The sequence below is a fragment of the Artemia sp. Qi Xiang Cuo genome, chromosome 10 (genome assembly GCF_049724085.1).
Source record: "Artemia sp. Qi Xiang Cuo chromosome 10, ASM4972408v1, whole genome shotgun sequence".
In the NCBI taxonomy this organism is placed as follows: Eukaryota; Metazoa; Arthropoda; class Branchiopoda; order Anostraca; family Artemiidae; genus Artemia; species Artemia sp. Qi Xiang Cuo.
In genome coordinates this window covers 13,034,601-13,060,646 of record NC_142803.1, presented here as the reverse complement: position 1 = coordinate 13,060,646, position 26,046 = coordinate 13,034,601, and the positions used below count along the sequence as shown (strand labels likewise).

The 26,046-nt window shown below is 34.9% G+C and overlaps 1 protein-coding gene across 1 annotated transcript; it reads right to left on the bottom strand.

Annotated features, from left to right (window-relative positions):
• Positions 1-17,569: 17,569 nt before the first annotated feature.
• Positions 17,570-25,621, bottom strand: LOC148947489 (uncharacterized). The gene is given in 5 exon segments (XM_089095278.1): positions 17,570-20,324; positions 20,326-21,359; positions 21,362-25,186; positions 25,189-25,230; positions 25,233-25,621. Coding segments are annotated over 5 exon segments (6,927 nt in total). The 5' UTR covers positions 25,597-25,621; the 3' UTR covers positions 17,570-18,662.
• Between the last annotated feature and the right edge of the window lie 425 nt (positions 25,622-26,046).

Below are 26,046 nucleotides of genomic sequence, written 5' to 3'. Positions count from 1 at the left end.
TATTTAGATATCTCTCAGGGAGGGGGAGCAGAGAAATTTTAAACAATGGTTGGGGCGGGGGGTTAATATTTTAATATCTCTGAGACAGGCACACACACACTTTTACAGCGATGAAAAATGGGTTTGTTTAGATATTTCTATAAGTTAGGTAAAAAAATGCTCACATTTTTATATCCTGGCTGCAGTTGAGTGCCTGAAGGCCCAGGCGAAGCATGCTGGACCTCCTGACCTTGTGTTGGTGGGGCAGCTCTTCAAGGCAACGCATGATGGAAAGTGAACAGGCCGACGGCGTTACATTCTTGCACCGATGTTGCATCAGGGTTCTCCAAGCAGTAGCTGGCATGCTGTGGGGCTGCCTCACCCTCCCTTGCTCTCTTTAAAGGTGGAGGAAGGCACTACATTCTTCATAATTGTCCTTAAAAGAAGAGAAAAAAGTTAGTATTGAAATAATTTTCCCCTTTTTTACAGAAGGAAAATTAGTATTCCCATAACCTAGCCATAATTTTGTATAGAAAACAATTATCACAATGAAGTCCCCCTAACCCCTGTTCAGAAATGTCATAAATAAGTTTTTAGCAATCATTTTTGGGGACTAACTCGTTTCAGTCCTTTTAACACCGGTTGTATAGGCTTGTGGTTCCCGGCCGCCACAGCGGTCGTCCTCCTGTATACGATAGACTATAATATTTTATTGTGAAAAAAAACAGCATTTTGAGATAAAAAGAATCTAGTTCTAACAGTAATTGACTAGAAATTAACTAAAAATATTATTAAGAGATAGCGAAAATGCCTACAGTGGGGCCAGAGAAAATAGGAAAGATTAGAAAAAAAAGAGTGGTTTTCTTTGACAAAGGAAAAACAAAAACAATTACATTATATCTAGATATCTCTCAGTGAGGGGGGGAGCAGAGAAATTTAAAACAATGGTTGGGGCGGGGGTTTAATATTTTAATATCTCTGAGACACACACACACACACACACACTTTTACAGCGCGATGAAAAATGGGTTTGTTTAGATATTTCTATAAGTTAGGTAAAAAATGCTCGCATTTTTAAATTCCGGCTGTATTTGGGTACCTGAAGACACAGACAAAGCATGCTGGACCTCCTGACCTTGTGTTGGTGGGGCAGATCTTGAAGGCAACGCATGACGGAAAGTGGACAGACCGACGGCGTTACATTCTTGCACCAATGTGGCAGCAGGGTTCTCCAACCAGTGACTGGCGTGCTCTGGGGCTGCCTCACCCTCCCTTGCTCTCTTTACAGGTGGAGGGGCAGTATATTCTTCATAATTCTTCTTACAAGAAGAGAAAAAAGTTAGTATCGAAATAATTTTCCCCTTTTTTACAGAATAAAAATTAGTACGCCCATAACCTAACCTAGCCATAATTTTTTTAGAAAGCATTTATCACAATGAAGTCCCCCCTCCCCCCTTTTCAAACATGTCCGAAAAATATTTGTTAGCAATTATTTTTGGGAAATAACCCGTTTCACTCCTCCAAATACAGGTTGCGTAGGCCTAGCCTAATTATTGCAAACTCTTTTTGTCTGAAACTGTTTTAATTTGACGGAAAAAAACAATCCCTTTGGCTAAACCGCTATCGTAAACAATCAGGAAAAGGGTGCCAAACTAATTATAACCTTGCGCAGAGCTTTATGTGAAAACAGAGTGGCTTAATGACAACAGAGCGACGGATGTCAGTTGTCACTTTTGCTAGGATACAGAAAGGTGCATTGAAAATGCAGACGGGTGAAAAAGTCACCTTTTTCGAGAAATAGAATTATTTCCAATGAAAGAATTACAGTCATAAACAGCGGGGGGAGAAGGGGGGCTTAGGTAGTAAAAAGAACATATTCTACGTTTCTAGCGAGTATAAAGATAGCATAGTGGAGTTTGTATTAGCTTGGGAGGGGGGGATTTACCTGAATATACTGGAGGGTGACCAAGGAAAATAATTTTATTTGAAAATAAAAATGAAAATGTACTAAAACAGAACTCACATGGTAAATTGAGGCTGCCAAAGCTTCTAACTCATCAATAATATTCTTTTTTGTATCCATTGTGTCACAATACTTTCTGATAATTTAATCACAATGCATGTCCGTTATATATGAAATCTCAAGGGCGAATTGCGATGTAATGGGGGAAAAATATGTAAGCGTCCCTCTGATTGGCTTAGAAGGAGATGTAACCAGCCCTGTGATTGGCTTAGAAGGAGACACGTGATTTGTTTTCCGTTATCGGATCAATAAAATTCCCAATCGATTACGCAATCAAGTTCTCGGAAACGTGTTCTCCCTGGGGATTTCATGCCCATATATGGTGCCCCGTCGGACTGATAGCACAGGTGTTCTCCCTAGGGACTCTATGCCCATATATGGTGTTCGTACGGGAGTCGATAGGTCATTCCTACTATTGAGACAGTCTTTTTATTCAAAATAGTTCAAATATCATATAACAAGGCTTTTGAGGTTGAAACAAACCACTAAAGCCTGAGGGTTTTAAGTTATGCCCCTGGGGCATTTAAAGTTCTTATGAAAGGAATGGTTGTATAAGCTCTAGAAGTGGCTCATTTCGTTGAAATTGTAAGGTCTAATTCCATTTTAGGAGTTAACAGTGATGGAGTTCAAGTAGCCCCCCTCCCAGCCAACTACCACTCTTTTCACCAAATGCATCTCATTGAAATTGTGCGATGGCAATTTTGTTTAAAATAGTTCAAAGAACATACAAAATGCTTCCAGGGTTGTCACAACCCCCCAGAGCTCTGGGGGAAGGGCTTTAAGTTATGCCCTGGGGGCATATAAGGTTTTTATGGACCGAGTGGTCATATTAAATTCAGATGGGTCTCATTTGATTTTAAATTGGAAGTTATTTTGCCCTTTTTATGAGTCAAAGAGATTTGAGAGAACCCCCTCCTCCATCGCCCCTCATATCCCATAACAAATGTCAAAACAAAGTTCTGAGACATCAATTTTTTTCAGCATTGTTGAAAGGTTAAGTATTTATGCGTCGCAATATTTGTAGTAGTATTAGTAGCAGTATGCAAATAGCCCCCTTTTTTTAAGATCCCCTTCAACACATGATGAAATTTTTAGCTTAATACTATCAACTGGTTCTGAAGCATTGCTGGTACGTCCTCTTGACAACCTATATGGGCATAGTGTGTTTCGATTTATTTCAATACAGTTACAATATTGCCCAAAATTATTGCTTTAATACCCTTAGGTTTATTAGTTGTAGTAGTAGCACCTGTAAATGTAGTAGTAGCTGTAGAAGTAAAGTTATGAGTAAGTCTTAGTTTTAGTAGCAGTAGTAGCAGTAATAGTAATAGTAGCAGTAGTTTTAAGAGTAGAAGCGTTAGTATTATGATCCAAATATTGTCTTCTGGTTAGTTCAACATCCCCTACAACAAGTGCTGTAAGGTTTAATTTAACACACGGAACTGTTCCTAAGATATTGTTGATATGCCCTTTTGACAACCTGCATACGGATGGCAGGTTGTCATCCGTACAACAGAAACATTCTCTGAAAATTTCACCTTCGTATGTTGTGGATTTTGAGCTAGCCAGAAGACACTGTGTGCATTCATTTAATGCTGCTTCTACGGTTACTGTAAATAACGACACTAATGTTATTAAGTTGAAACTTTTAGGGAACGTTTAGGAAGAGTTTCAATTAAACAAAAAACATATATGCATGCAGGTATTAAAAGGGCATATAAGCAGCATTGTTCTATCATAGCTAGTAGTATCACTGATATTTTAAAGGAGCTAAGTTGATTGAAAATTAAAAGTTCTAGTGCCCTCTTAAGAGTCAAAAGTGATTGGAGGGCAATCAGCCCTCATCTTTAGTTCTCAATTTTCCAATCACTTCCAATCAAATATTTATGACAGCATTTGTTCAGTATAGCTAATGGGTCTAGTAACTATATCTTTAGGGTTATTGGGTAGGTCAACCCCCAACAGTTATGAAATTGGCCCGTTATGCTTAAAAACTAAGTGTTGCTTTAAAATAAATCAAAACACACTGTTTGTATGCTGGTTGCCAATGAGACATCTCAACAAAATACCAAGAACGACTTAGGGTATTAAGTCCAAATTATTGGGGGTACTTCTATTTCTACTTCTGCTCTTAAAATTTTACTAAATCAAAAGAATGTAAGTGTATACAGGCTGTTCAAGAGTATAAATGTGATCTTTTGGGAATGGTATTAACTATTATTAATCAGGTCAACTAGAGGATGTGTATGACTAAATTAAAAACTTGTGTCATGATTTTCAAGAGTTTACGTTGTTAAAAATAGCTGAAAAAGTTTCTCCAGTATATAAATAGCAGGCAAAACTATATATTCTTAAAGGAAAACTTGAAAGATTCACACTATTATTTTCTTATCATAGGCCACGCAATCGTGCTGCCTAAGTAAAGAACGATGCTGGCACAATGTATTGAACATAATTTATACTTTACTGAAAAAACTCTTTTAAATGTTTTCACTTTTATCACTTTAAGAAATCAAAAATTATTTATTTTAAGGAATAAATATCAGCATATGTATATTAAACTGACAATGCACATTTTCTTTCAGTAAATTTATTTGTATTTTGTCAGTAAATGTTCTGGCTTTTAGAAAACATAGGGTTTTCAAACCCTACTCATATTAATTTCTGCTTGTTTTGAGTTGGACTCTTTTATTTATTTTAATTTCTGTTTGTTTTGGGTTTAATTTATTTATTCACACTGATTTGTGAGTAGGGAGGGCCTATCGACTCCGAGGCTTACACAATTTATGCATGTTTTATGGTTTTTCTCACTGAGGATGTTTTTTTTATGGTTTTTCTCACTTTGATGTTTTTTCATGGTTTTGTTCTGTTTGATGGTTATATGATGTGGACATCTGGTTATTGGATGTTCCTTGGATGGTTATGAGTGTTGGTCAATTTGTTTGTTGTTGTCTTGGATGTCAACATAGGTTCACATCAACAATTGCTGGATTATCGACTCTAACGGGACAGAGTCAATGACACCTCTTTCAAGGTGAATTTGTTTGTTGTTTCTATGCGTATTGATCGAGTCTAAAGGGACAAGATCACGTGTCTCTTTCTAAGCCAATCAGGGAGTTACGTAAAGTTTCCCTTTACATCACAATTAACCCTTGAGATTTTGTATATAACGGACATGCGTTGAGGTTAAATTATCATACTGTCTCAAGCTACCATGGATAGAGCATCAAGTATTATTGACATGGAAACTTTAGCTACAACGATTAATAATGTGAGTTCTGTTTAGTAAATTTTCTTAGGTTATTTCCAAATATAATCATTTTACATAGCCCCCCTCCAGTATATTCAAATTCAGGTATAAATTCCCCCTCCCCCCAATACGAACTCCACTATGCGATGTTTATAGTCGTTAGAAAGCGTAAAATACATTCTTTTTTACCATGTAAACCCCTCCCCCCCCAAAACAAAAAAATCCACTATGCGATGTTTATAGTCATTAGAAAGCATAAAATACGGTTTTTTTTTCACTGCGTAAACCCCTCATCCGTCCTCCCATCATTCTTCACCATTTAATTCTTTCATTTGAAGTAGCTTCTCAAATTGTCTTTTCATTTGCATTTAAAACCAACAGAATCTGTACACTCACGATAGACAAAAACTGTATGTGATTATATCTTGAGAGGGAAGATTTAGTAAACAACCTTCGCACGCGCATTATCTAAATTATGAAAAACAAAAAGAGTGGTTGCATCACATTGAAAGGATTAAGATTGCGGGCTCGCATAATTATAGACAATCTGAGAAAGGGAAATGAATTAAGAGTTATTTTTAGGACATGGAAATTATGTAAATGTCAGATGCAAAGAGTCCTTTAGAGTGTATATTATTCCTTTTTCTATACCTTTCTATTTCGATAAAGTGTCCTTTATATTCTCAGGGGGGAGGGGGTGAAAACTATAATTTTTAACTATGATAGTATTAGGCTAGAAAGCAAAATCTTTAATTTAGGGGGAGGGTTGGTAAAATTAGATCTATGTCTCTTGCACTCTAAAGGAAATACATTCTTTATTAACAAAACAGAAAACGATTGCTTTTGCAGACAATTATACCTAAGGAAAGGAGTGTTCTATTTTCAAATGACTGGTGAAAGCAAATAATGTTTTAGTTAAATCTACAAAGTTTTACCTTCCCGGAAATGAAGGGATAGGGCAATTTAAATGCTCTTGTTTTCGAATTCATGGATTTTATTTACCCTTTAGATGATTAATAGTTTAAGAGACTTTCATAAAAATCTTTCTTTTTCTAATTTCCTTTCTTCAGTAAAACGGGAGTCGTTTTTTTATACTAAAATTTTCTTCTTTTTTTAGGATAATTACGACAAATTCCTTCTTCCTACTCTTTCTGAAAATATAGCAAGGGGTAAAGATAAAACCCCTACGAAGGCGACAGTTGTTCAATATAACCACTGGTCGAGACCCTCTAGCTTTACACTGCCTGCCCAAGTTTCATCTGCGCAGGCAACAATACAGCCAGGCCGAAAACTAAAAAGAGAGTGGATGGCCGCTTTCAATTTCGCAGCCCCACCTATGCAAGATCATGAAAGAGCCAGCCCATCACCCCCGTATCATACTTTGTCGAGGGTCTCAGGAGATGCCCCGCCTACACAAGATCATGAGGTTGCCTTCCAACACGCGCTACCAGGACCATCCGGCACCCAAGTGCAGCCGGAATTTGGAGATGTAAGCATTTTTGCCTCTAGTTTCTACATGGTTATAGAAATATCTATCTATTTCTTCCGACTTTTTTAGGCCTTTCTTTTCGCCGTTTTTCAACACAATAAAAGTATGTCAGAGATATTAAAAGACATTTTTCGCTAAAGATTTTTTCTCCCAAATGAAATATAATGTTCTCCCTTTTAATCATGTCAAATGCATGCATTTACCCTGCTAAATTCTCTTGAAATAGGTTAGCGAAGCCAAAAAAGGAACTGGTAAGGTTATGTAATTTCTATTGCGATATAAACGAAAGGTTAATCTGGCCTCTACAAATTTCTTAAAAAACAACTTTCTATCGGACTGATTTGTGTATCATGATAGGAGATGGCTATCCATCTCAAATCATGTTTTTTTCCAAAGCAGATAAAGAGTATTAATATGAAATTATTTAGGGGAGTTGTTTGAACCAAAACAAAACCTACTATGTCATGTTTTAGATTGTAAATATCTTATATTAAGGTGGAACTTTCAGGGTATATAGAGTAGTGAATTAACCAAATGCTACTACTACTACTAAGCACATGTAAATAATAATAGGGTGATTTAGACACTTTGAAAATCAGCTATTTTCTTTTACAGATTAAATTGGTTCCATATTCCTTGTCACCGTCCTCATCGATTGAAGAAAGAAGTCCTGAACTCATTGACGCGCCTGTGGAGTTTATTCACGACAATTCACCAATCAACGAATGTCATGGTATCGTTAATGAAATACCTGACAATACTGATGATTTTATAAGTAATTGTTTTAATGTAGAACCTAGCACAGTTGAGCAGGGCAAAATGGTTAATTCAGATTTGGACTTGCCTTTGCTAAGTCCGAATACACTACAAATTTTTGATGATGTTGTTAATGAATTAACAGGGAACCCTTCCCCTATTGATTACATGAACATAGTTCAAACAACTTAAATAGATTCTCATAGTCCTATTTTCAAACGATGTGGGGGAGGGGGTGGTGATAATATACAGGAAGGTGACAATACACAATTTATGACCCGTCCAGACTTTCAGCTGTCAAATTTAATATTAAATACAATAGTCGTCTACACTGCGACTTTTGGGGATCCTTTTAATTCGCTTATGGGGGGGATTTTATATTCGACCCTATATATATTGTCCATGTTTATGTAAATAAAATTCGTGCACTCTTAGAAAACCAGATTCAGTTGTGGGGGGTAGGGACGCTATTAAGGTTTCAATTGTTTTAAAGGTATTTTATTTAAATGAGGGTAAATGTGAGGTATATGACCATTATGTACATACCGAGATGCTAGTGGTCTACCCGCATTTGGAAAATTATGAAACAGTTTTTATGCAATGGGTAGGTCACATTATTACGAATCTCGAAAATTATCATGAGAATGGTAGTGGATCTGTGGTTCTTTTTATTGAAAATTTAAGCGTGAATATTGGTAAATTTAAAAAAGATTTTATTTTAAGAGGGGGTGGGGCGGGAGAGAGGGCTATAGTTTTAAAATATAATCCCGATTTAGAGGGTTGTCAGGGCGTTCAACGAATCTGTTTTGAAACAGGTCAAAAATGTTTCATGTATGCTTTCCTTATATCAGCTTTCCAACCTTTGAAAGATGACGCTACAAAGAAAAATTTAGAATACTGGGCTGTACATGGGAAGGTGGGCTCCAATTTTCCCACTGTAGATTTCACTTGTTTAGAGGGAAACTATCCAGTAACGCTAAGATCCATTGATATTTTCGAACGGGCCAATGCCTATTTAAATATCGGCGTTACTATGGTCCAGTCTGAAACTGAATTTCAAGAGAGTATTCGTTCTAATAAAATCGGGATGTTATTCCTAGTAAAGGGCCCGTCGATTGAATTGGTGAAGCACTGGGTTTGGTTGTTGTACACACCACCTAGTGAAGCCGATACAATTGGCCATTTCAATCCTATTACAGACATCAGTAGAGTTCTGGGGGAGGGTAAGAAAATGGGGACACGTTTCTACTGTCCAACATGCCTGTCTCGATTTCTTAGTGATTTAAAGCTACAGAATCATATGAAACATTGTAGACGGCATGGCTATCAGTTAGTGGAAACGGTTTCAGGTGATAGGGCCATTTTAAGATTTAAAAATTTCCAAATCACCCTCCTCCAAAGCAATAAAATCTCTTTGGATTGTGAAGCTAAGCTAGTGGATATGAACGATCCTCGATTTCCGAATCGAATCAAAGAACATCTGGCCATAGCGGTTTCCTATGCCCACGCGCAAAGAGACAACTCTAACACAATGCAGCCGTTAGAAATAGTCGGGACGTTGGATGAGGACGAGTTCATGATCAAGGCACTGACCAAATTAATTTGCACTGCAAATGAAGCTATTTTTCGTTTGAGAAATACCCATTACCCAATGTTATTGTCTGCAGAGGATCGTCTAGCGATAAAAAATCAAAAAATATGCTGGGTTTGTAAGAGGGAATTTGAAGAGGGGACTAAGGGGAAAGGGACTAGGGGGAAAAGAGGGGGGGGAGGGGAAAGCTAGAGACCACAATCATTTGTGGCAGGAAATATCATCTGGGGGTAGTAATTTTCGAGGGATAGCACATCAGTCGTGCAATGTGAATGTAAGCCAGCAGTTTTTTACACCGGTTTTCATTCACAACGCAAATTATGATTTAAAATTTATTTTACCGGCTTTGGCACAGTGAAATGTATGACCTATTGACCTGTAAAGGTGTATATGCATACGACTATTACTGTTCTAGCTCTCGGTTAAGCGAGAAGAAACTACCTGCAATTGAAGCTTTCTATAATTCACTCACCAACAGTGAATGCACTGCCGAGGAATTCGAATTTGCCAAGAGGGTCTGGAAAAAAGGTAATTGTAAAAATGGGTGGGATTTTGTAGACTGTACTCGGTCAGTGACGTTTTAACTCTGTTAGATATTGTCTGTAAAAACACAAATCAAATCTATTCAGAGTTTGGGTTAGATATAGGTTATTATTTTTCCACGCCACATTTGGTGATGGACTTGATTTTAAAAATTAGTAGGGAAGAAATAGGGTTGATCACTGATGTAGATCAATACCTTTTTTTTAGATAGATCAATGAGGGGGGTATGTTTTTCATGGAGATCACGTTTTGACAACAAATCCAAGTGGACAAGACACTGGTGTAAAGTCCAACGCAGTTTTCCTAGACATGAACTCGTTATACCCCTCGGCAATGTCGCACTGTTCTTTGCCGTGTGGAAACAATATATAGATTGAGAATCCTTGTGAGATCCACGACATTCACTCCGTTAAGGAAATGGGCCACGACGGCGGTTATTTGAAATTGATGGTCATGTTCCATAGGTACTTCATAGTTCTGTCACAGATTTTGTATTCCCCCGTATCAATCAACCAGTGACAAAGCACTCACTGACCCCATACAACCGATCATTGGCTAATGATATGGGGATGCACTGGACCCCCTCCAAGTGGTAACTGATTGCATATTTAGACCCTAAACAGAATATCGTTGATCACCATGTGCTTTTGCGCTTGATGATGAACAATGGTTTCAAGATCACAAAAATACATAGGGTCCTGCGATTAAGTCAAAACCTTATTTGAAGACGTTTATCAATACCTTTGTCGGTAAACGCTCTCGGGCAAAAAGTAAAGAATAAAAGGAAATGTACAAGCTCATTTTAAATTCAGCGTTTAGCAATATGTGTGAAAGCGTATGAAACAAAACCCGTTGTGACGCCGTGACTGACCCCCAAGAATGTACACGAATTATTGCAGACCCCAATTTTACATCGTTCACGAGCATAGAGGCAAGCATGGTTCTTCTACACAGAAAGAAATGTGGTACTGAACAAAAGTATACCGGGTTGTAGCTTAGTACTGGAAATTTCCGAGAGAGCTCTTCTTGTTATTTTTTTAAAGTTTGTGCAATGTCCAATGTCCAAGGGTGGAGAATGTTCCCCCTCCCCTAAGGTTATTATGGGGATACAGATTCTCTGCTGTTAAAAGTAAAAACTGGGGATTTATTAAATGATTTAGAAAATGGGGAACACATCAACTCGCGGATGGATTTCACCAACTGGAATGCATCCCTCTACCCTGAGTTGGTGAAACGTCATTCCCCCAATCAGCTACTCATGTTAAAATCAGAGACGGGGAACGATTTAATATCCAATGGGGTGTTCTCTGGTCCTAAAGTTTATTACATAGAAACCCACAACAAAGATGTAAAATAGGCGTGTAAAGGGGTACACGTTTTGTAAAAAACAACTTCAACATGAGTATCTACGGAAACTGTGTAGAAAGTAGTATGGTTCCGAGAGCACAAATGCTTGCAATTTGCTCTGCGGTATAAAAATTATAATCTTAGAGTTGAAAAGAATGCCATGTCTTGTATATCTGACAAAGTCTTTGTGCTCGAGAATGGTGTAAATGTACTCCCCCACGGCCACTATCGAATTTCAGACCGGGTTGAATGTGTAGAATATCGCAACCAACTCGGTCTGGATAAATTAAATTAACCTAACCCAACATAACCTAACCTGATAAATTAACTTAAATGCTCAAACGTAACCCAGCCTAACCTAACCTGATAAATAACTTAAATGCTCAAACCTAACCTAACCTGCAGCAGCAGCGGCAGCGACTATTGTATACAAAATTCCCGCGGCCGGCCTTCAGCCCACGACTCCCGGGGGGGGGATGGAGGGTACTCATCTTTCAAATTCATAGTGTTCAACTGTGCTATTGTTCGTGTTTTTTTTATGTCAATAAGTGTTTTTGTACAAATATTGTTATTGTACAAAACTGTGTGTGTACTTTTACTGTTGGTGTTCTTGCTCTACAAAAAGTATTTTTGTCAATAAGTGAAAAAATGTTGTTGAACAAATAGTGTTGTTCAAGCTGTACAGAAAAAGTGTTTTTGATAATAAATATTGTCGTTACTCTTGTTAATAAATATTGGTGTTCTTGCTGTACAGAAAAAAGTGTTTTTGTTCAACAAGTGAATAAAAATGTTGTTGAACAAATTGAGTTGTTGTTCTTGCTGTACAGAGAAATGTTTACGATAATAAATGTTTTTCTTGATCAAAGAGTGTGTGTTATTCATGACGTACAAGTGTTTTTATGTTAACAAATGAAAGAAATATTGTTTTTGTTGTTCTTGTTAACGTAGATAGATCTATGGGAAAATTATTATTACTTATTCATTGGATAAGTATGGTTTACAGTTAGTTGTAGTCCTACTGTTGTCAACAGCAGTATGTACCAATTTAAAACACCATTCAGATCGTTTCTGTGTGGCCCATCAATGTTGGGGAAAACGACCCTTTAAGCTAAAATAATTCAAAATTGTAATAAAATGTTTCTGGAAAAACCAAAGAAAATTTATTATTGCTATAGTATTTGGCAGGAGTCCTACGATCAAATAAAGCCTATTGCCACATCCATGCCAATACAATTCATACAGGACTTGATGTTTTCAATAGTATTGAACTAAACTCAAGGCTGATTAGTGATGATTTTGGTGAATCATTTAAACTATTCTAACGTGGAACGCCACAACTTATTACTATTTGTTCGAATTCTGAACATATTTCTATGACCCTGGCTATGAACAATCTGTTTCATCACAGCAAATGTATAAGAACCCTTGCTTTGAATTGCACCATCTATATTATCTACCGAGCTGTTCGTGATTCTAGCTCACTAATAACTCTCAATAAGCAAATATATTCAGGCGCTCCCAAATTTATGCTGTCAGCGTAGACTCAGGCAACAAATAAGCTCTATGGTTACATTTTGCTAGATATTAATCAGAATACGCCCGAGGATCTACGTATAGTCACGGATATTTTTGAAAAAGAAATTACAATATATCTTCCTGTGTAAAGTAGAAAGGGCTATTAGTTACCATCCTGACATTGAAAAAACTACACGAACAACGGCATTTATTTTCCGTTTTATGCACGTCAAAGCCTCCACATAGGAAGGCCATACTCAAACATGGTGTTGACAATGATTTCATTAATCTAATATCTGAACTCTGTTTGAATTTATCTGAGGGCAATGTATACTTGTCAGAAGGTGCTAGACAACAGACAAAGCAACATCGTTCCACTGTACGTGCCTTGGCTAGCAAAAACAAGGGAAAACATTTTTAACAGAAAACGTCTCCTTCAAAGGGGTGGTAGCTTTTTCACACTTGTACTACCAATAATCGCAGGACTTGTAAATAGTTTTCTCTAAATGGCTAAACCCTATAAATTGACGCCATTTGAACTTGTCCTCTCACCCGTGGAACATTTTGAAGACAATCTAAGCAAATTCATTAATGATGAAAATATTGCTGATGATAAAAAGCTAGTTTTACTTCAAGATGCATTGCGACATGTGCACAAACATAGACCTTATCGTGAGAGAGCCACCGTCACCGTCACAGATCCCTCTAAACAGGAAACATGTCCTCAAGATTCTGCACAATCAAAGGAGAAAACTCTTAACTAAAACTAAACTAAAACTATAACTCTAAGTAAAAGTCTAAGCTAAGACTCTAAACTCTAAACAAAAAACTCTTAACTAAAACTCTAAGCTAAGACTATAAACTAAAACTCTAAACTCTAAACTAAAAATCTTAGCTACTATAACTCTAACTAAAACTGTAAGCTAATACCAAACTGAAACTCTAAACTAAAACTCTTAACTAAAACTAAACCATAACTCTAAACTAAAACTCTTAACAAAAAACTCTTAACCTAAATTCTAAGCTAAGACTCTAAGCTAAAACTCTAAACTAAAACTCTTAACTAAATTAAAACTCTTTACTAAAACTAAACTAGAGATCTAAACTAAAACTCTTAACTAAAAATAAACTATACTATAACTCTAACAAAGACTCTAAGCTAAGACTCTAAACTAAAACTCTGAATTCTAAAATAAAACTAAACTAAACTATAAATAGAACTAAAACTCTAAGCTAAGACTCTAACTAAGACTCTAAGCTAAGACTCTAAAGTAAAACTCTAAACTCTTAACTAAAACTCTTAACTACTATAACTCTAACAAAAAATGTAAGCTAATACCAAACTGAAACTCTAAACTAAAACTCTTAACTAAAACTAAACTATAACTCTAAACTAAAACTCTAAAGTCTAAACTAAAACTCTTAACTAAACTATAACTCTAACTAAAACTCTAAGCTAAGACTCTAAGCTAAAACTCTAAACTCTTAACTATAACTAAACTTCAACTCTAACTATGACACAAATATGAAGGGTGAATATAATCATCAAACAACCCTCCAATAACCAGATGTCTACATCCAATTTGTTGTTGAACTTATGTTGACATCCAAAGAAAACAACAAACAAATTGACCAGCACACATAACCACCAACAACCATCCAATAACCAGATGTCTACATCCAAGTTGTTGGTGAACTTATGTTGACACCCAAAGAAAACAACAAACAAACTAACCAACACACATAACCATCAAACAATCATCCAATAACCAGATGTCTATATCCATGTTGTTGTTGAACTTATGACTACATCCAAAGAAAACAACAAACAAATTGACCAACACTCATAACCATCAAACAACCATCCAATAACCAGATGTCTATATCCAGCAATTGTTGTTGACATCCAAAAAACATCCATCAATTGTTGTTGACATCCAAGAAACATCCAGCAATTGTTGTTGGACTTATGTTGACATCCAAGAAAACAACAAACAAATTGACCAACACACATAATCATCAAACAATCATCCAAAAACCAGATGTCTACATCCAAGTTGTTGTTGGACTTATGTTGACATCCAAGAAAACAACAAACAAATTGACCATCCAAGAAACATCCAATAACCAGATGTCTACATCATATTACCATCAAACAGAACAAAACCATGAAAAAACATCAAAGTGAGAAAAACCATGAAAAAACATCCTCAGTGAGATAAACCATAAAAACATGCATAAATTGTGTAAGCCTCGGAGTCGATAGGCGCTCCCTACTTTAGCGGTAGTTGTATGATTGGTAGATTATTTCATTCTATTTTTGTTCATTTTGGTTTAATTAAGTTCTTGACTTTATCTGAAAAACTTATTTTGTGGAAAGTTTTTTAATTAATTAAGAAGTATAAAGCCATTTTTCTGATGGAAGGGATTTTCTACGGGGACGATTTTCTTACCGGAGGGATTTATTTTTTGAGAGTGAAAGCTTCTGGGGATGAGGTTTCCAGGGGAAATTCTACACAAGAGGAATTTTTTGGAATTCATATACAGAATTCATTTATTTATTCTAATTTCTATTTTGTGCCTTAATTTTACACGTGGAGATGTTCTCGAGGAATATTCTGGGGAAACTCAGCGGGGTTGTATTCTCTTAAGAAGTGGGGATTTTTCGAAGGCTAAAACTTTTCATGGGGGACTTTTCACCAGGAGAAATTCTCTGTAGGAAAATTTTCCGCGGGATAAACTTTCCATTGGGGGGGGGGAGGGAGTTTACGGTGAAAATGTTCCACATAGGAAGATTTCTGACATGACTTGAAATAACAAAAAAAAACTGTCTGTAATAAATAAGTGTCTGTTTTTTTCAAATGACAGCATGCCTGGGAGAATTGTTCATGCGAAATTGTCCGCATGAAATTCCGGGGATTTGCAGCAAGGATGGAATTGTCCCAGGGTAATTTTTCCAGGGCGGATGGAGATTTTACCTGGTAGGAACTTTCTGTGGAAAAATTTTTAGGGGAGAGGGGGATATTTTTCATAGAGAGGGAGTTGGATTCCCCGGCATTGATTGAGTAGGCCATCAGAAACTAAATAAAAACAAGGTTTTATCAGCTGAAAGTAAGGAGCAACGATTAAACTTAAAATGAACAAAAATTATTCCGTAGATAAAAGGGATTGCCTTCTTCTCAATACTACGCTCTTTAAGCTAAATTTCTATATTTTGTATAAATTATTTAAGAAAGACTCCTGAAACACAAAGGCCGCTTAAGTATACTCTGAATCTTTTTTATAAGTACTAAGCACTTTAGCGTAAAGAAGAGAGTATTGATTGGGGGCAGCTCCTTTCATACATGGAATAATGTCTGTCCGTTAAAGTTTTAAAGTTGCTCCTTACTTTCTGTTAAAAACTTGCTTTTATTTGATTTTATCAAAATTTCCGTTTTTAGACTTTCAGGTACGAGTCAAGTCACTTCTTACTTACAATTTGTTCGACGAACTGTTTTTTCTCCGTGAAATTGGTTGCGTTTTCAGCTGCTACTGAAGATAATCCTAAATAACAATTGTTATTCCTGCACCAAATTAAATTAAAAAAAAAATTCAAGGCATTTTTCAAATACTAGCCATTAGGACCGAAATTTTCCTGAAGTTAAGAATCTTCAAATTAATCCTCTGACCTTCATTACCTGAATTTGCAACTCATATCACCCTATAACTCTTTAGACTTTCCCTGAAAAAGAACAGAAATTACTCTGTGCAGAGTGAAATACTACTATGTAAATTCTGCCTAAATAAAGAACCTGCATTCTTGGTTTGAGTGTTATTTTTTTGGCTCTTTTCATTGACATTTAAACTAGTTTATTGAAAAAGCAATCAGAACAAACGTTAGTAAAGAATGGGAACTTGAGTTTCATTATCCTACCTTTTGTATACTACCTTCCCAGTCACCTTAATATTTTTCTTATGTCCTCCATTACCAAACAGAGTTAGGCTAGTTTTAAGTGCTATGCTTTTTCTAAAATAGGCTATTTGTGTATATTTACTAAAATTTATTGGTAAAAAATGTAAAAAGTTGAAAATGTAAAAAAGGTGAAATTTACTAATTTTTTTTGGTACAAATATAAAAGATAAAAATGTAAAAAAATATATTTTAATAATAGATGGAGGGGTAAGCAAATTTGTTTTTCAATTCCTTTTTTTGCAAACTCTTTTTCCGGTAGAAATATGAAAAAAAACATTTTCCTTTGTAATACTCCTGAAAGGCATTTTTCAAAATCAAGGCGGGGGTGAACAAAACTAGATAGGTACAAGTACCCCTGTCCGTTCCTTCAACTGACAAAACTTGAGCTAGCCGGTAACTGCAACATCATAGAGAGATGTTTATTGATCGATTCAATGATATTGATAATTTCAGCGTTTTTTGTAGATTTATAGAAAAAACACGCGGATAAATGGTCTGTTTACAAATATAATAAAGTTTAAAAGCCTTTAGTGCCCATAATAGCCTTTAGTGCCCATTGTAACACAAGCTCAAATTGAGGATGACAGATTTTTTTTTAAATACATATTTTCGTTCATGCACCCTTTAATTATTAATGATTAGTTCTCTTAAAATGTTAAAATCCTTGTTGCCAAAGCAATGAAAGTAAACTTTCTGACGAGAATAATAAATAGTTTGCCGCATTGCTGCTGAAAAACTGCATTAATAATGGTACAACTTTTTTTTCAAAGTATGCTAGCTACATATCTTAAAATTCTTTAGAATCCTTCAGGTTATAAGAATCTGAATATAATTCAAATTGAAAAATAGTTCGTAAATAGTTGAATTTCTTACAGCTTCTCAAAGAAGCCAAGGATAATATACCTGCCTAGGCAAAGCTTAAATGAGATACTAAGTCAAATTTGTATTTAATGCCTTAATTTAGTAGAAACTCAAGTTGAGTTCCTTGGGTTTTTTGAATAAATTGGAAAAGAATGTTTTTGAATATTGATCATATATATTTTAAAGCATAAAAACTAAACAAAAAAGAAACATTTTTGAAATACAAAATTCTGATAAGATATGATATATATTTAAAAAAAAAATAACAACAACACAAGCTTAGCTTGGCCAAATACACACTTCAAAGTAAAACAAAAAAAGGACAATAGCATCAATGAAGGTTTGAAACGAACCTTACGCATAAAACTTACACTTTTTTCATAGTAATTCAAACATAAAATGAACATAAATCTTAATCATTGAATGAGGGAAAGTTAAAACAAGCAGAAACTAAATAGATAATAAAGCTAAGCGTAAAACGAACAGAAATGACTACAAACAGGATTAGGGCTAACATAAGTCTTAAGAAGTCATAGTCTGAAGAAGCCATCGTCGCAGTCACGCCTAGGTGAAGTTGCTGGTACTTGCAGCTGTAGTCACAAGTAGTTGTAATCGCAAGAAATTAAAGTGTCCAGTAGTTCCTGTTGCAAGCACTTGCCATCAAACTTCAGACTAATAGTAGTCGTAAGCAAAAACTGTCACAGTTACAGGGAGTCACCACTGCAAGAAGACAGTCTCCAGAAGTCAGAGTTCCGATTGTTGCAGCCGTAAGCAGTCACATGTGAAAGTGGTTGTAGTCACAAACAGTCGTAGTCCCATCTACTCATAATCACATCCACAATGAGTGGCGTTAAAGGAATTTGCAGTCGTGGTCGAAAGGACTCACAGTTGTAAGAAGTCACAGTAAGGAGAAGTTGCTGTCATAATTCTTCGCAATCAGAAAAGGTTATAGTTTTTAAGCTGTCACAGTTGCATCTCTTCACAGTCACAAATATTTGCAGTCACATTCAAAATTGGCTTCAGTGAAGGATATAAGGAGTCACAGTCACAATTTCTCGTGGTTGTAGTAATTGCAGTAGTTAGTAGTAGAAGCAATATTATTCATAGTAGTATTGGTAAAAGCAGTGGCAAAAGTAGAAGGAAAAGTAACACTTGTCAGAAATTGTAACCAAATGTAACTATGTACATGTGTAATATATAAAGATGAGTATAACTCACACTCCTAACGCTAAGTAACACTCCTAATATCTTTTAAGACCAAAAAGTTATTACCGTTCTTCTGAAAACAAATACATTTAAACAAACTAACTTTTTTTTCATAAACGCTCAATGTATGAGTTAATAATTAAGACTACTTTAAAATAAAGTAACAACATCCTTGTGTATTTCTTGTTCAGCTTCATTAAACAATACTGCTACAACTTCTTTTGCTTTGTTTTTATCGGTAGATAAGTCAAATGGTTTTCTATCAGCATGGTTAGGAGTTTCCATAAGGTGTTTAAGTGTTTTCGCATTATCATTCATATTTTTAGCATAAGTTAGTAATGTTTTAGCGACTTCATAATGTCCATACTCCAGGGCTAGATGCAAACCAGAGTTTCCATCCTCATCCGTAAATTTTAGAATGTTTTCCAGCTCTACAATAATTTTGAGACTTTTTAGCAAACTCTTGACAATATTACAGTAGCCATGTTTAACCGCTAGATGTAAAGCCGAAGGAGTAACCACAGCTTGTTTTGCAATCAGCTTCTCTACATTATTCACATTATTACTCTCTACCTCTTGCAACAGCTCTTTATTGGCTTCCAAAATATTTTTTATGTGTCCTTGATCAGCATAATGAAGAGGTCTATTATCATGAAAATCTTCAGCATCAGTACTTGCACCGGCCTTTAATAATGCTACCACAACATTAAGATTTCCCTGCTGAACTGCTACATGCAATATTGTCATACCTTCATCATTACGAACATTTGTAATTATTTTCATATCAACTTGTATTAAATACATAATATTAGTGTCGTCAAATATTCTCTCAATTGAATCGAGTAAGTCATGAATTTTTTGATCACCTGCTGGCGGATTTTCAAATATGTTACGTCGATTACAGATAGCACCATGCTGTAACAAAATCTTAACGATGTCCATGTAAGCATAAACAGTTGCAAATTGCAGAATTGTGTTTCCCAGATTATCTTGTGCATTTATAATAGTTTCGACGTTGATTCTATAAGTTCGTTGTAGACCTCTGATCTTGAAATGATTAATAGCACTTTCAGGATCGCCACTCTCTATACCAATAAATAATTCGTTTATTGAGCCTAACAAATTTGTACATGATTTGTTAGCAGAATCATACGTTTTGTTTTCAATATGTTCAAATGGGGATTTTCCTTGTTTGTTTTTAATATTGAAATATGCACCATGTTTCAATAAGAGCTCAACCGCCTTCATATTGATGTTTCCAACAGCAAAGTGTAGTGGCGTATAATGGTTAACATCTAAAGCATTCGGATCTAATGTATCATTTAATTCACGATGTGTTCCAACTGTTGTTTCTAATAAAAGCTTTATAATATTAATCCTACTAGATAACACAGCGTGATGTAAAGCTGTTTTATGACCATTATCTCTAGCATGAACGTATACCGATGCGCTCTGTTTATTGATATATTCTTGGATTATTTGCTTACTATTTGCATTGCCAACATTAAAGAACATGTAAACTGATTTTAATAGCTGATCAACATTATGATCATTTGAAAGTTCTTTGGGAGTCTGACCTTCATCATTCTTAGCATTAAAAATAGCTCCCTTTTCTAATAACAAGTGAACAATGTCAACATTACCTTCTCTGGCTGCAATATGTATCATCATATTACCTTCATTGTTAACTGCACTTGTCATTAGCATCATTAATCGCTCCAAAGAACCATACAACAACTGAATCATTAAATGATCTGAATATTCACCATTGAACATCTGATCAAGTATATTCAGTAACCAAACAATTTTTTTTTCCTTTTTCATTCAATGAATTTGGATGCCTTGCTGTTAAGAGATCAATCGGTGTGCTTCCTTTCACGTCAATTACATTATACATAGCACCATGTTGCAACAATAACTCGACCATTTCAATTTGTTGTAACTCGGCAGCCCAATGTAACAGAGTTTTCCTATTTTTATCTGTAAGATTAACATTTCCACCTTTAGGTATAAGAAATTTAATCCGATCTGTATCGTCGATTTGTGAACGAAGCAACCTTTCTAAATAAAGATTCAAATTAAATCCATCTGGATTTTTAAAAAATTCAGCTTGATTCCTGAATGATTCAGGAATATTGGCATTGCAATGTACTAGCAAATATTTTATAGAATCCTCTACTTGGTTTGTAATAATATCCCTTTGACGTTCACTCTCATCATTTATAGTCCACAAAGCGTAAAATAAAGGCGTCTTACCAAAATTATCTTCCATATTAACATCAGCTCCAGGGTCAACCAAATATTTTATTATATTCAATCTACGATTTTCTATTATCGCCCAGCATAAAATGGAAATACAGTTCTCATCTTTACCATTAACATTTTCTCCTTTGCCAATTAAATACTTAATGATTTTTAGGTTAGCTGCAGAAATTATTTCAGTTTGTAATGCAGTTTTGCCGTCTTCATGTAATGCAGTAGATTCTGTATAGCTATCATATAGATATTGTATGATATTAAAATGATTGTAATGCAATGCCATATATAAATGTAAATAATTATCTTTTCCTTTACTTTCAAAATGTTGAAAGGTTTTCATATGATCATCTCTAGCAGCAGCCGCTAGAATTTTTGTATAATGATCTGGTTTCTCATCATTCTCATCATGTCTATAGAAATAATTAATAGTTTCATAATGTAAATCAATATCAACGTCATTGTCGGTCTTTATACCTCCGTTTTCGACTAAATATTTTGTAATCTTCAGTCTGTCATCATCGTTTAGTTTATCACTTAAGTTCACACAATCTAAAGGTGTATAACGCTCATAACTTTTATTGAGTATATCCTTTTTTTCACTGGATCCTCTATAACATTTCGTATAGCTATAATCACTTGAAGCCGCCCATTTTCAAAATAATAAGAAAGTAGCCGAGGAAGTTCATAATCTAAACTGAGTTCAGAGGCTTGACTTGGATCTTGTAATAAAAGTTTCTCTTCTATCCGCTTTAGCTTTAGATTTTCTTCTATCCGCCTTAGCCAATTATCGGTACGATCTTGTTCAATAACATATGACACTAATCTTTTTACATTTAAGTTGTTACTATCAGCACCATTAAATAGCAAATCGCAAGCCATTTCTAGTCTATTGTTTTCAATAGCATAATATAGAACAGTTTTACCATGAACATCTTTTTTGTTTACAAAACGAACTAATTTCGACGCTCTATATTCCTCTTTCTTGAAGGTTCCATGCTCTAAAATATTCTCTTCTAAGATGCCATTATAATAGATTGATAAATACATCATAATATTGCTATGATAACTTTGAACAGCATAATGTAATGGTGTTTTCCCTTCATTGTCAGGCTGCGGCCAATCATCATGGCCTGCCGTTAATAAAGCTTCAACAACGTTTAAAAAACCTTTTTGAGCAGCAAAATTTATAAGTGGCTTTCCTGCCAACAATGCAAGAACTTCTGTTCTTTTTGTATTTTCTATTTGCTTCATTATACTGGTAATGAAAATGCGAGAAATAAAAGGTAACATTTTGTTAATGATTTCAAGTGTCCCACTAATATCAAAAATAATTTTTTCAGCAAAAGCAAAAGAGGCAAAATATTCATCAAAAGTAGCATGGGTAAAATGTGGTTTATCACCTATAATTTGATCAATAACACCTTGGTTTTCACCACCAATTTTAATATCTTGGATCCAACCATTAATCTCCACTTGATTTGTAGAAGACACTTTTTCAAAATCTTCGTTATTCAACAAAGTAAATATTGATAGTTCTTGTTTTTGTTTTTTAAACTTTTGATAATCTTGTTTAAGTAACCTTTTGTTCACTGGTTTTGTGATATCTATTTCTTGTTTCTCTTTAAAATGTATATCATAGAATATTGTTTCTACGAAACGATCATATAAATCTGCAATGTTAATTTGACTTGGCAGGGCTGATTTTTTATTCAAAATGTTAGTAGTATTTAAAAATTCTTTACATCCTTGCCATTGATTTGTTTGTTTTCCCTCCTTGTTCTCATAAAAAACATTTGCTACCATCCAAGTGTGCAATGGAATACTAGTAAATTCTGTTTCTATACTGCTAGTTGATGCAGAAAATCGTTCAATTACTTCATTGCCATAAATTTCTAGCTGTTGATCATCAACCTGAGCGCCTTTTTCTTGCTTGAATTTTTGTTTCCAAAATTTAACCAAAAAGTCTACTTGATCTGTGTCCTTAGAAAATGGTTTTAGATCATAGGCTAGAACACAAAACGAACTCTCTAGATTCATTTTCACACTTGGCCTAGTAGTTACCAGCAATCTTTCCAGCTTAGTCTTTTTAAACTCGCCAAGCAAATTAATTGCTATATCTTTATAGTTCGGGGCAATTTCATCAAAACCATCGATCAGGATTACTACCTGCATTCCATCAACCGAACCAAAACGAAGATTATTCTCTAATAATTTCTTCTCTAGACCATCTTCAAGCTTCAATAGTTTATTGAGCAAAAAGTCTATTGCTTTATCCTCATTTAATTGACCTTTATTTGGCAAGTCATTTAGTATATCTAACTGATACGTATGTTTGATTAAATCGATTCTTATTATCCATCTACCCGAATATTTTTCCTTTATTTTCTCAGATATACTCGTCAGAACCGTCGTCTTCCCCATCCCTGCTGTATCAGAAATGATTACTACTTTATTTCCTTCACTCTGGTCTAAAAACTCTGACTCTGAATAATGAGCAATACAACTTCCTCCAGGCTTGACATATTTACGTAATGAAGATACAGAGCATTGTGATTTCTGCCAAATTAATTTTCCAGGCTCACGTTTTAGCCAGTGGATGTTAGCACTAGGGTTTCTTTCACATATGAGATCAAAACTTTCCTTTGTATAAACCAGCTTATCCTGAACTGATCTATCATATTCTATTACCGTATATATCTCTACTTGATGAAATTTACGGTCTAAATAATAATCCTTAATTTCACCTAAATCAGCCAGTTGAGAACCTACATTTATCTCTTTACCTTGAACAAGATCAGCATATGTATTTATATCTATAATATCTCGAGGAAATGGATGTAACAGTCGATTTAAACTTGTTCTTTCTCCTTTGCCCTGAAGAAGTATTAGCTTTTTCTCCAAAGGGTCTTCACATGGTTTAAAATCCTGAAGAATAATTTCATCATCCACTTCCTAACACTTTAGTGTATTTGCACTTTGAAAAAGTTCAGCTAAAGCATTAGTTTTTTCTTTATGATTAACTAAAACGATCTTTTTCTTAGAACTTACTTCGGTTATGCTGGACAATAATGAATTATATAGACGTAATAGGCTTTCTTGACTATAAGCCTTATCATCGCATTCTATCGTCAATAAGTTGGTGGCTGAACTCTTGAATGCGTGCACAACAGCCTCTCTATGTTGCTCACTTCGTAAAACCTCTTCTAGGGCTACGGAAATTCTACTACCTTTCTCTAAACTATAGTCGTTCCTAGTGTTAAGGTACTGCAAAAGTTTTATGCTACTGAATAGGGTTTCTGAAGTTTGTACATACAATACGCGTCCATTATCATCATCTAGAAATTGATCTAGTTCAGTTAATACATTTAAGTTCTCAAATGAGCCATAGCCAAGGGTTTGTTTGTTATACATTATAGTCATGCTAGCTACTAATACGGACGTGTGAATGTTGAGTCCCAATTCTTTGAAGTAACTTACGGCACTTTCCCCATCAATCCAGCCAGAAGGACGACCCCCTTTTTTCAATAGGCCTTTTTCTAGATTTTGTCGATACTGTTCAAATGAATTAATCAATATTTCATTGAAAGGAGTACCTTTCAATATTTATTGCTGATTTATACCACTAAGTTTCTCCTCTAAATCATCTGCTTTAGGTTGATTAATTACAAAAACTAGCCGATTTAAAAAGTTTTGTATTTCTTGTTCTTGTTCGGATTTTGTTAAACGTTGCTGGTCGTTATTTTGACTTTCAAAATCACAAATCGTTTGAATTAGACTAGATTTTATTTTATCAAATATCACATTAATTTTTTTATAGTTTTTATAGTTATGTTTTTTAGGTACTCTGGGTGAAAAATCAAAAATATCTATAATACCTAAAGATGCTTCCTTTTTGAATTTATAGTTTGCTTCCTCTAACTGCTGAGTGTCAAAATAAGCACTGGTAAACAACACCACATACTGTATCTCATCATCTTCGAAATACTTTCTTTTCTTAGCTTCTTCATTATCCTCTGTGTTAAAACTCTTTTTGTCTGTAATTTTTCTAATATCCTGTTTAAGGTCAAGGTAAGAAAAGAAATATTTTTGAACACCAAACTCACCCTTATTATATTCTAAATCCGGTTTGTTTATTTCTTTATTTTCTCCTTTGTGTTTAACCTGAATTGGAATAATGTATTTCTTGCCACTTTCTTTATAGCTAAAAACTACATCATCAAATTTTTGATTATTTGTGTCTCTGCTTTTAACTTCTCTACCAATATTAAATTCACTATTGCAAAATTTTGTTCGTCCTGCTCTTTCTACCATGCAGAATACCATATCTTCATATTTGTCCGCCATTTCACCTCTTAAGCTATGAGCAGTTCTTTCTGCAAGGCGATCTTTTTTTTCTGCACTATGATCTTCCAGGATTTTTTAATGTCTTCATAAATATTTCTGTTATTTAATTTTTTTTTTTAATTTTTTTTTCTATTAGATTCAATGCGGTTTCACGGTTGTCATTTTTGATATCAGTTTGTAGGTTAGGATAACCTAGAAGATATTCAACAACACTTTTATATCCTTTTAGAGTAGCTATATGTAACGGAGTATTTTTGTTATCACTAGTAATTGCACTACGTGCATTGATGTCTGCCCCTTGTTCAACAGCATTTTTTACTTTATTCAATCGATATTCTTCGATCTTCTTCAAATGATCTTCATCAATCGATGCTGTATCTCCTTCTAATACGTTTTCGGTCTTCTTCTTCAGTAACTTAGGTGATAAGGCCTCAAAAAGCGCTTTGGTTTCGTCAGAAAGTTCTACCCTTGGGTTTTGCATCTGGGATCCTGGCTAAGCTAATAAGGATGGAATGTTTCTACTATTTTGTCCTCTATGAAATGAAGCAGAATTTAAATGGTGAGCAGTGTCACGTTTGTTCAATCTGTCATTAGGGTATTTCCAAAATACCTGGAAGAAAATAGAAGATTATGAAAAGATTTTGATTTACAAAAAGTACTAGCTTTTATATTGATGCACTGTTCGAAGACTTATGGGACGATATCTCCTCTTCTGTTTGTGGTAAACTCTGTTTGTTTTAAGTTTGACTTGATTAGTCATTAAGATTTTAGTTTAGATAATTTCGGAGACCACACTGCCTTTCCATGACGATATATTAATAAAAGTTCAAATAGGGATCAAATCCTTTCAATAAACAGTAATTTTCACAAACAGTGATAACATTTGACAAAAAATACTAGATATTTCGGTCACATATGCAGGACCGTCATC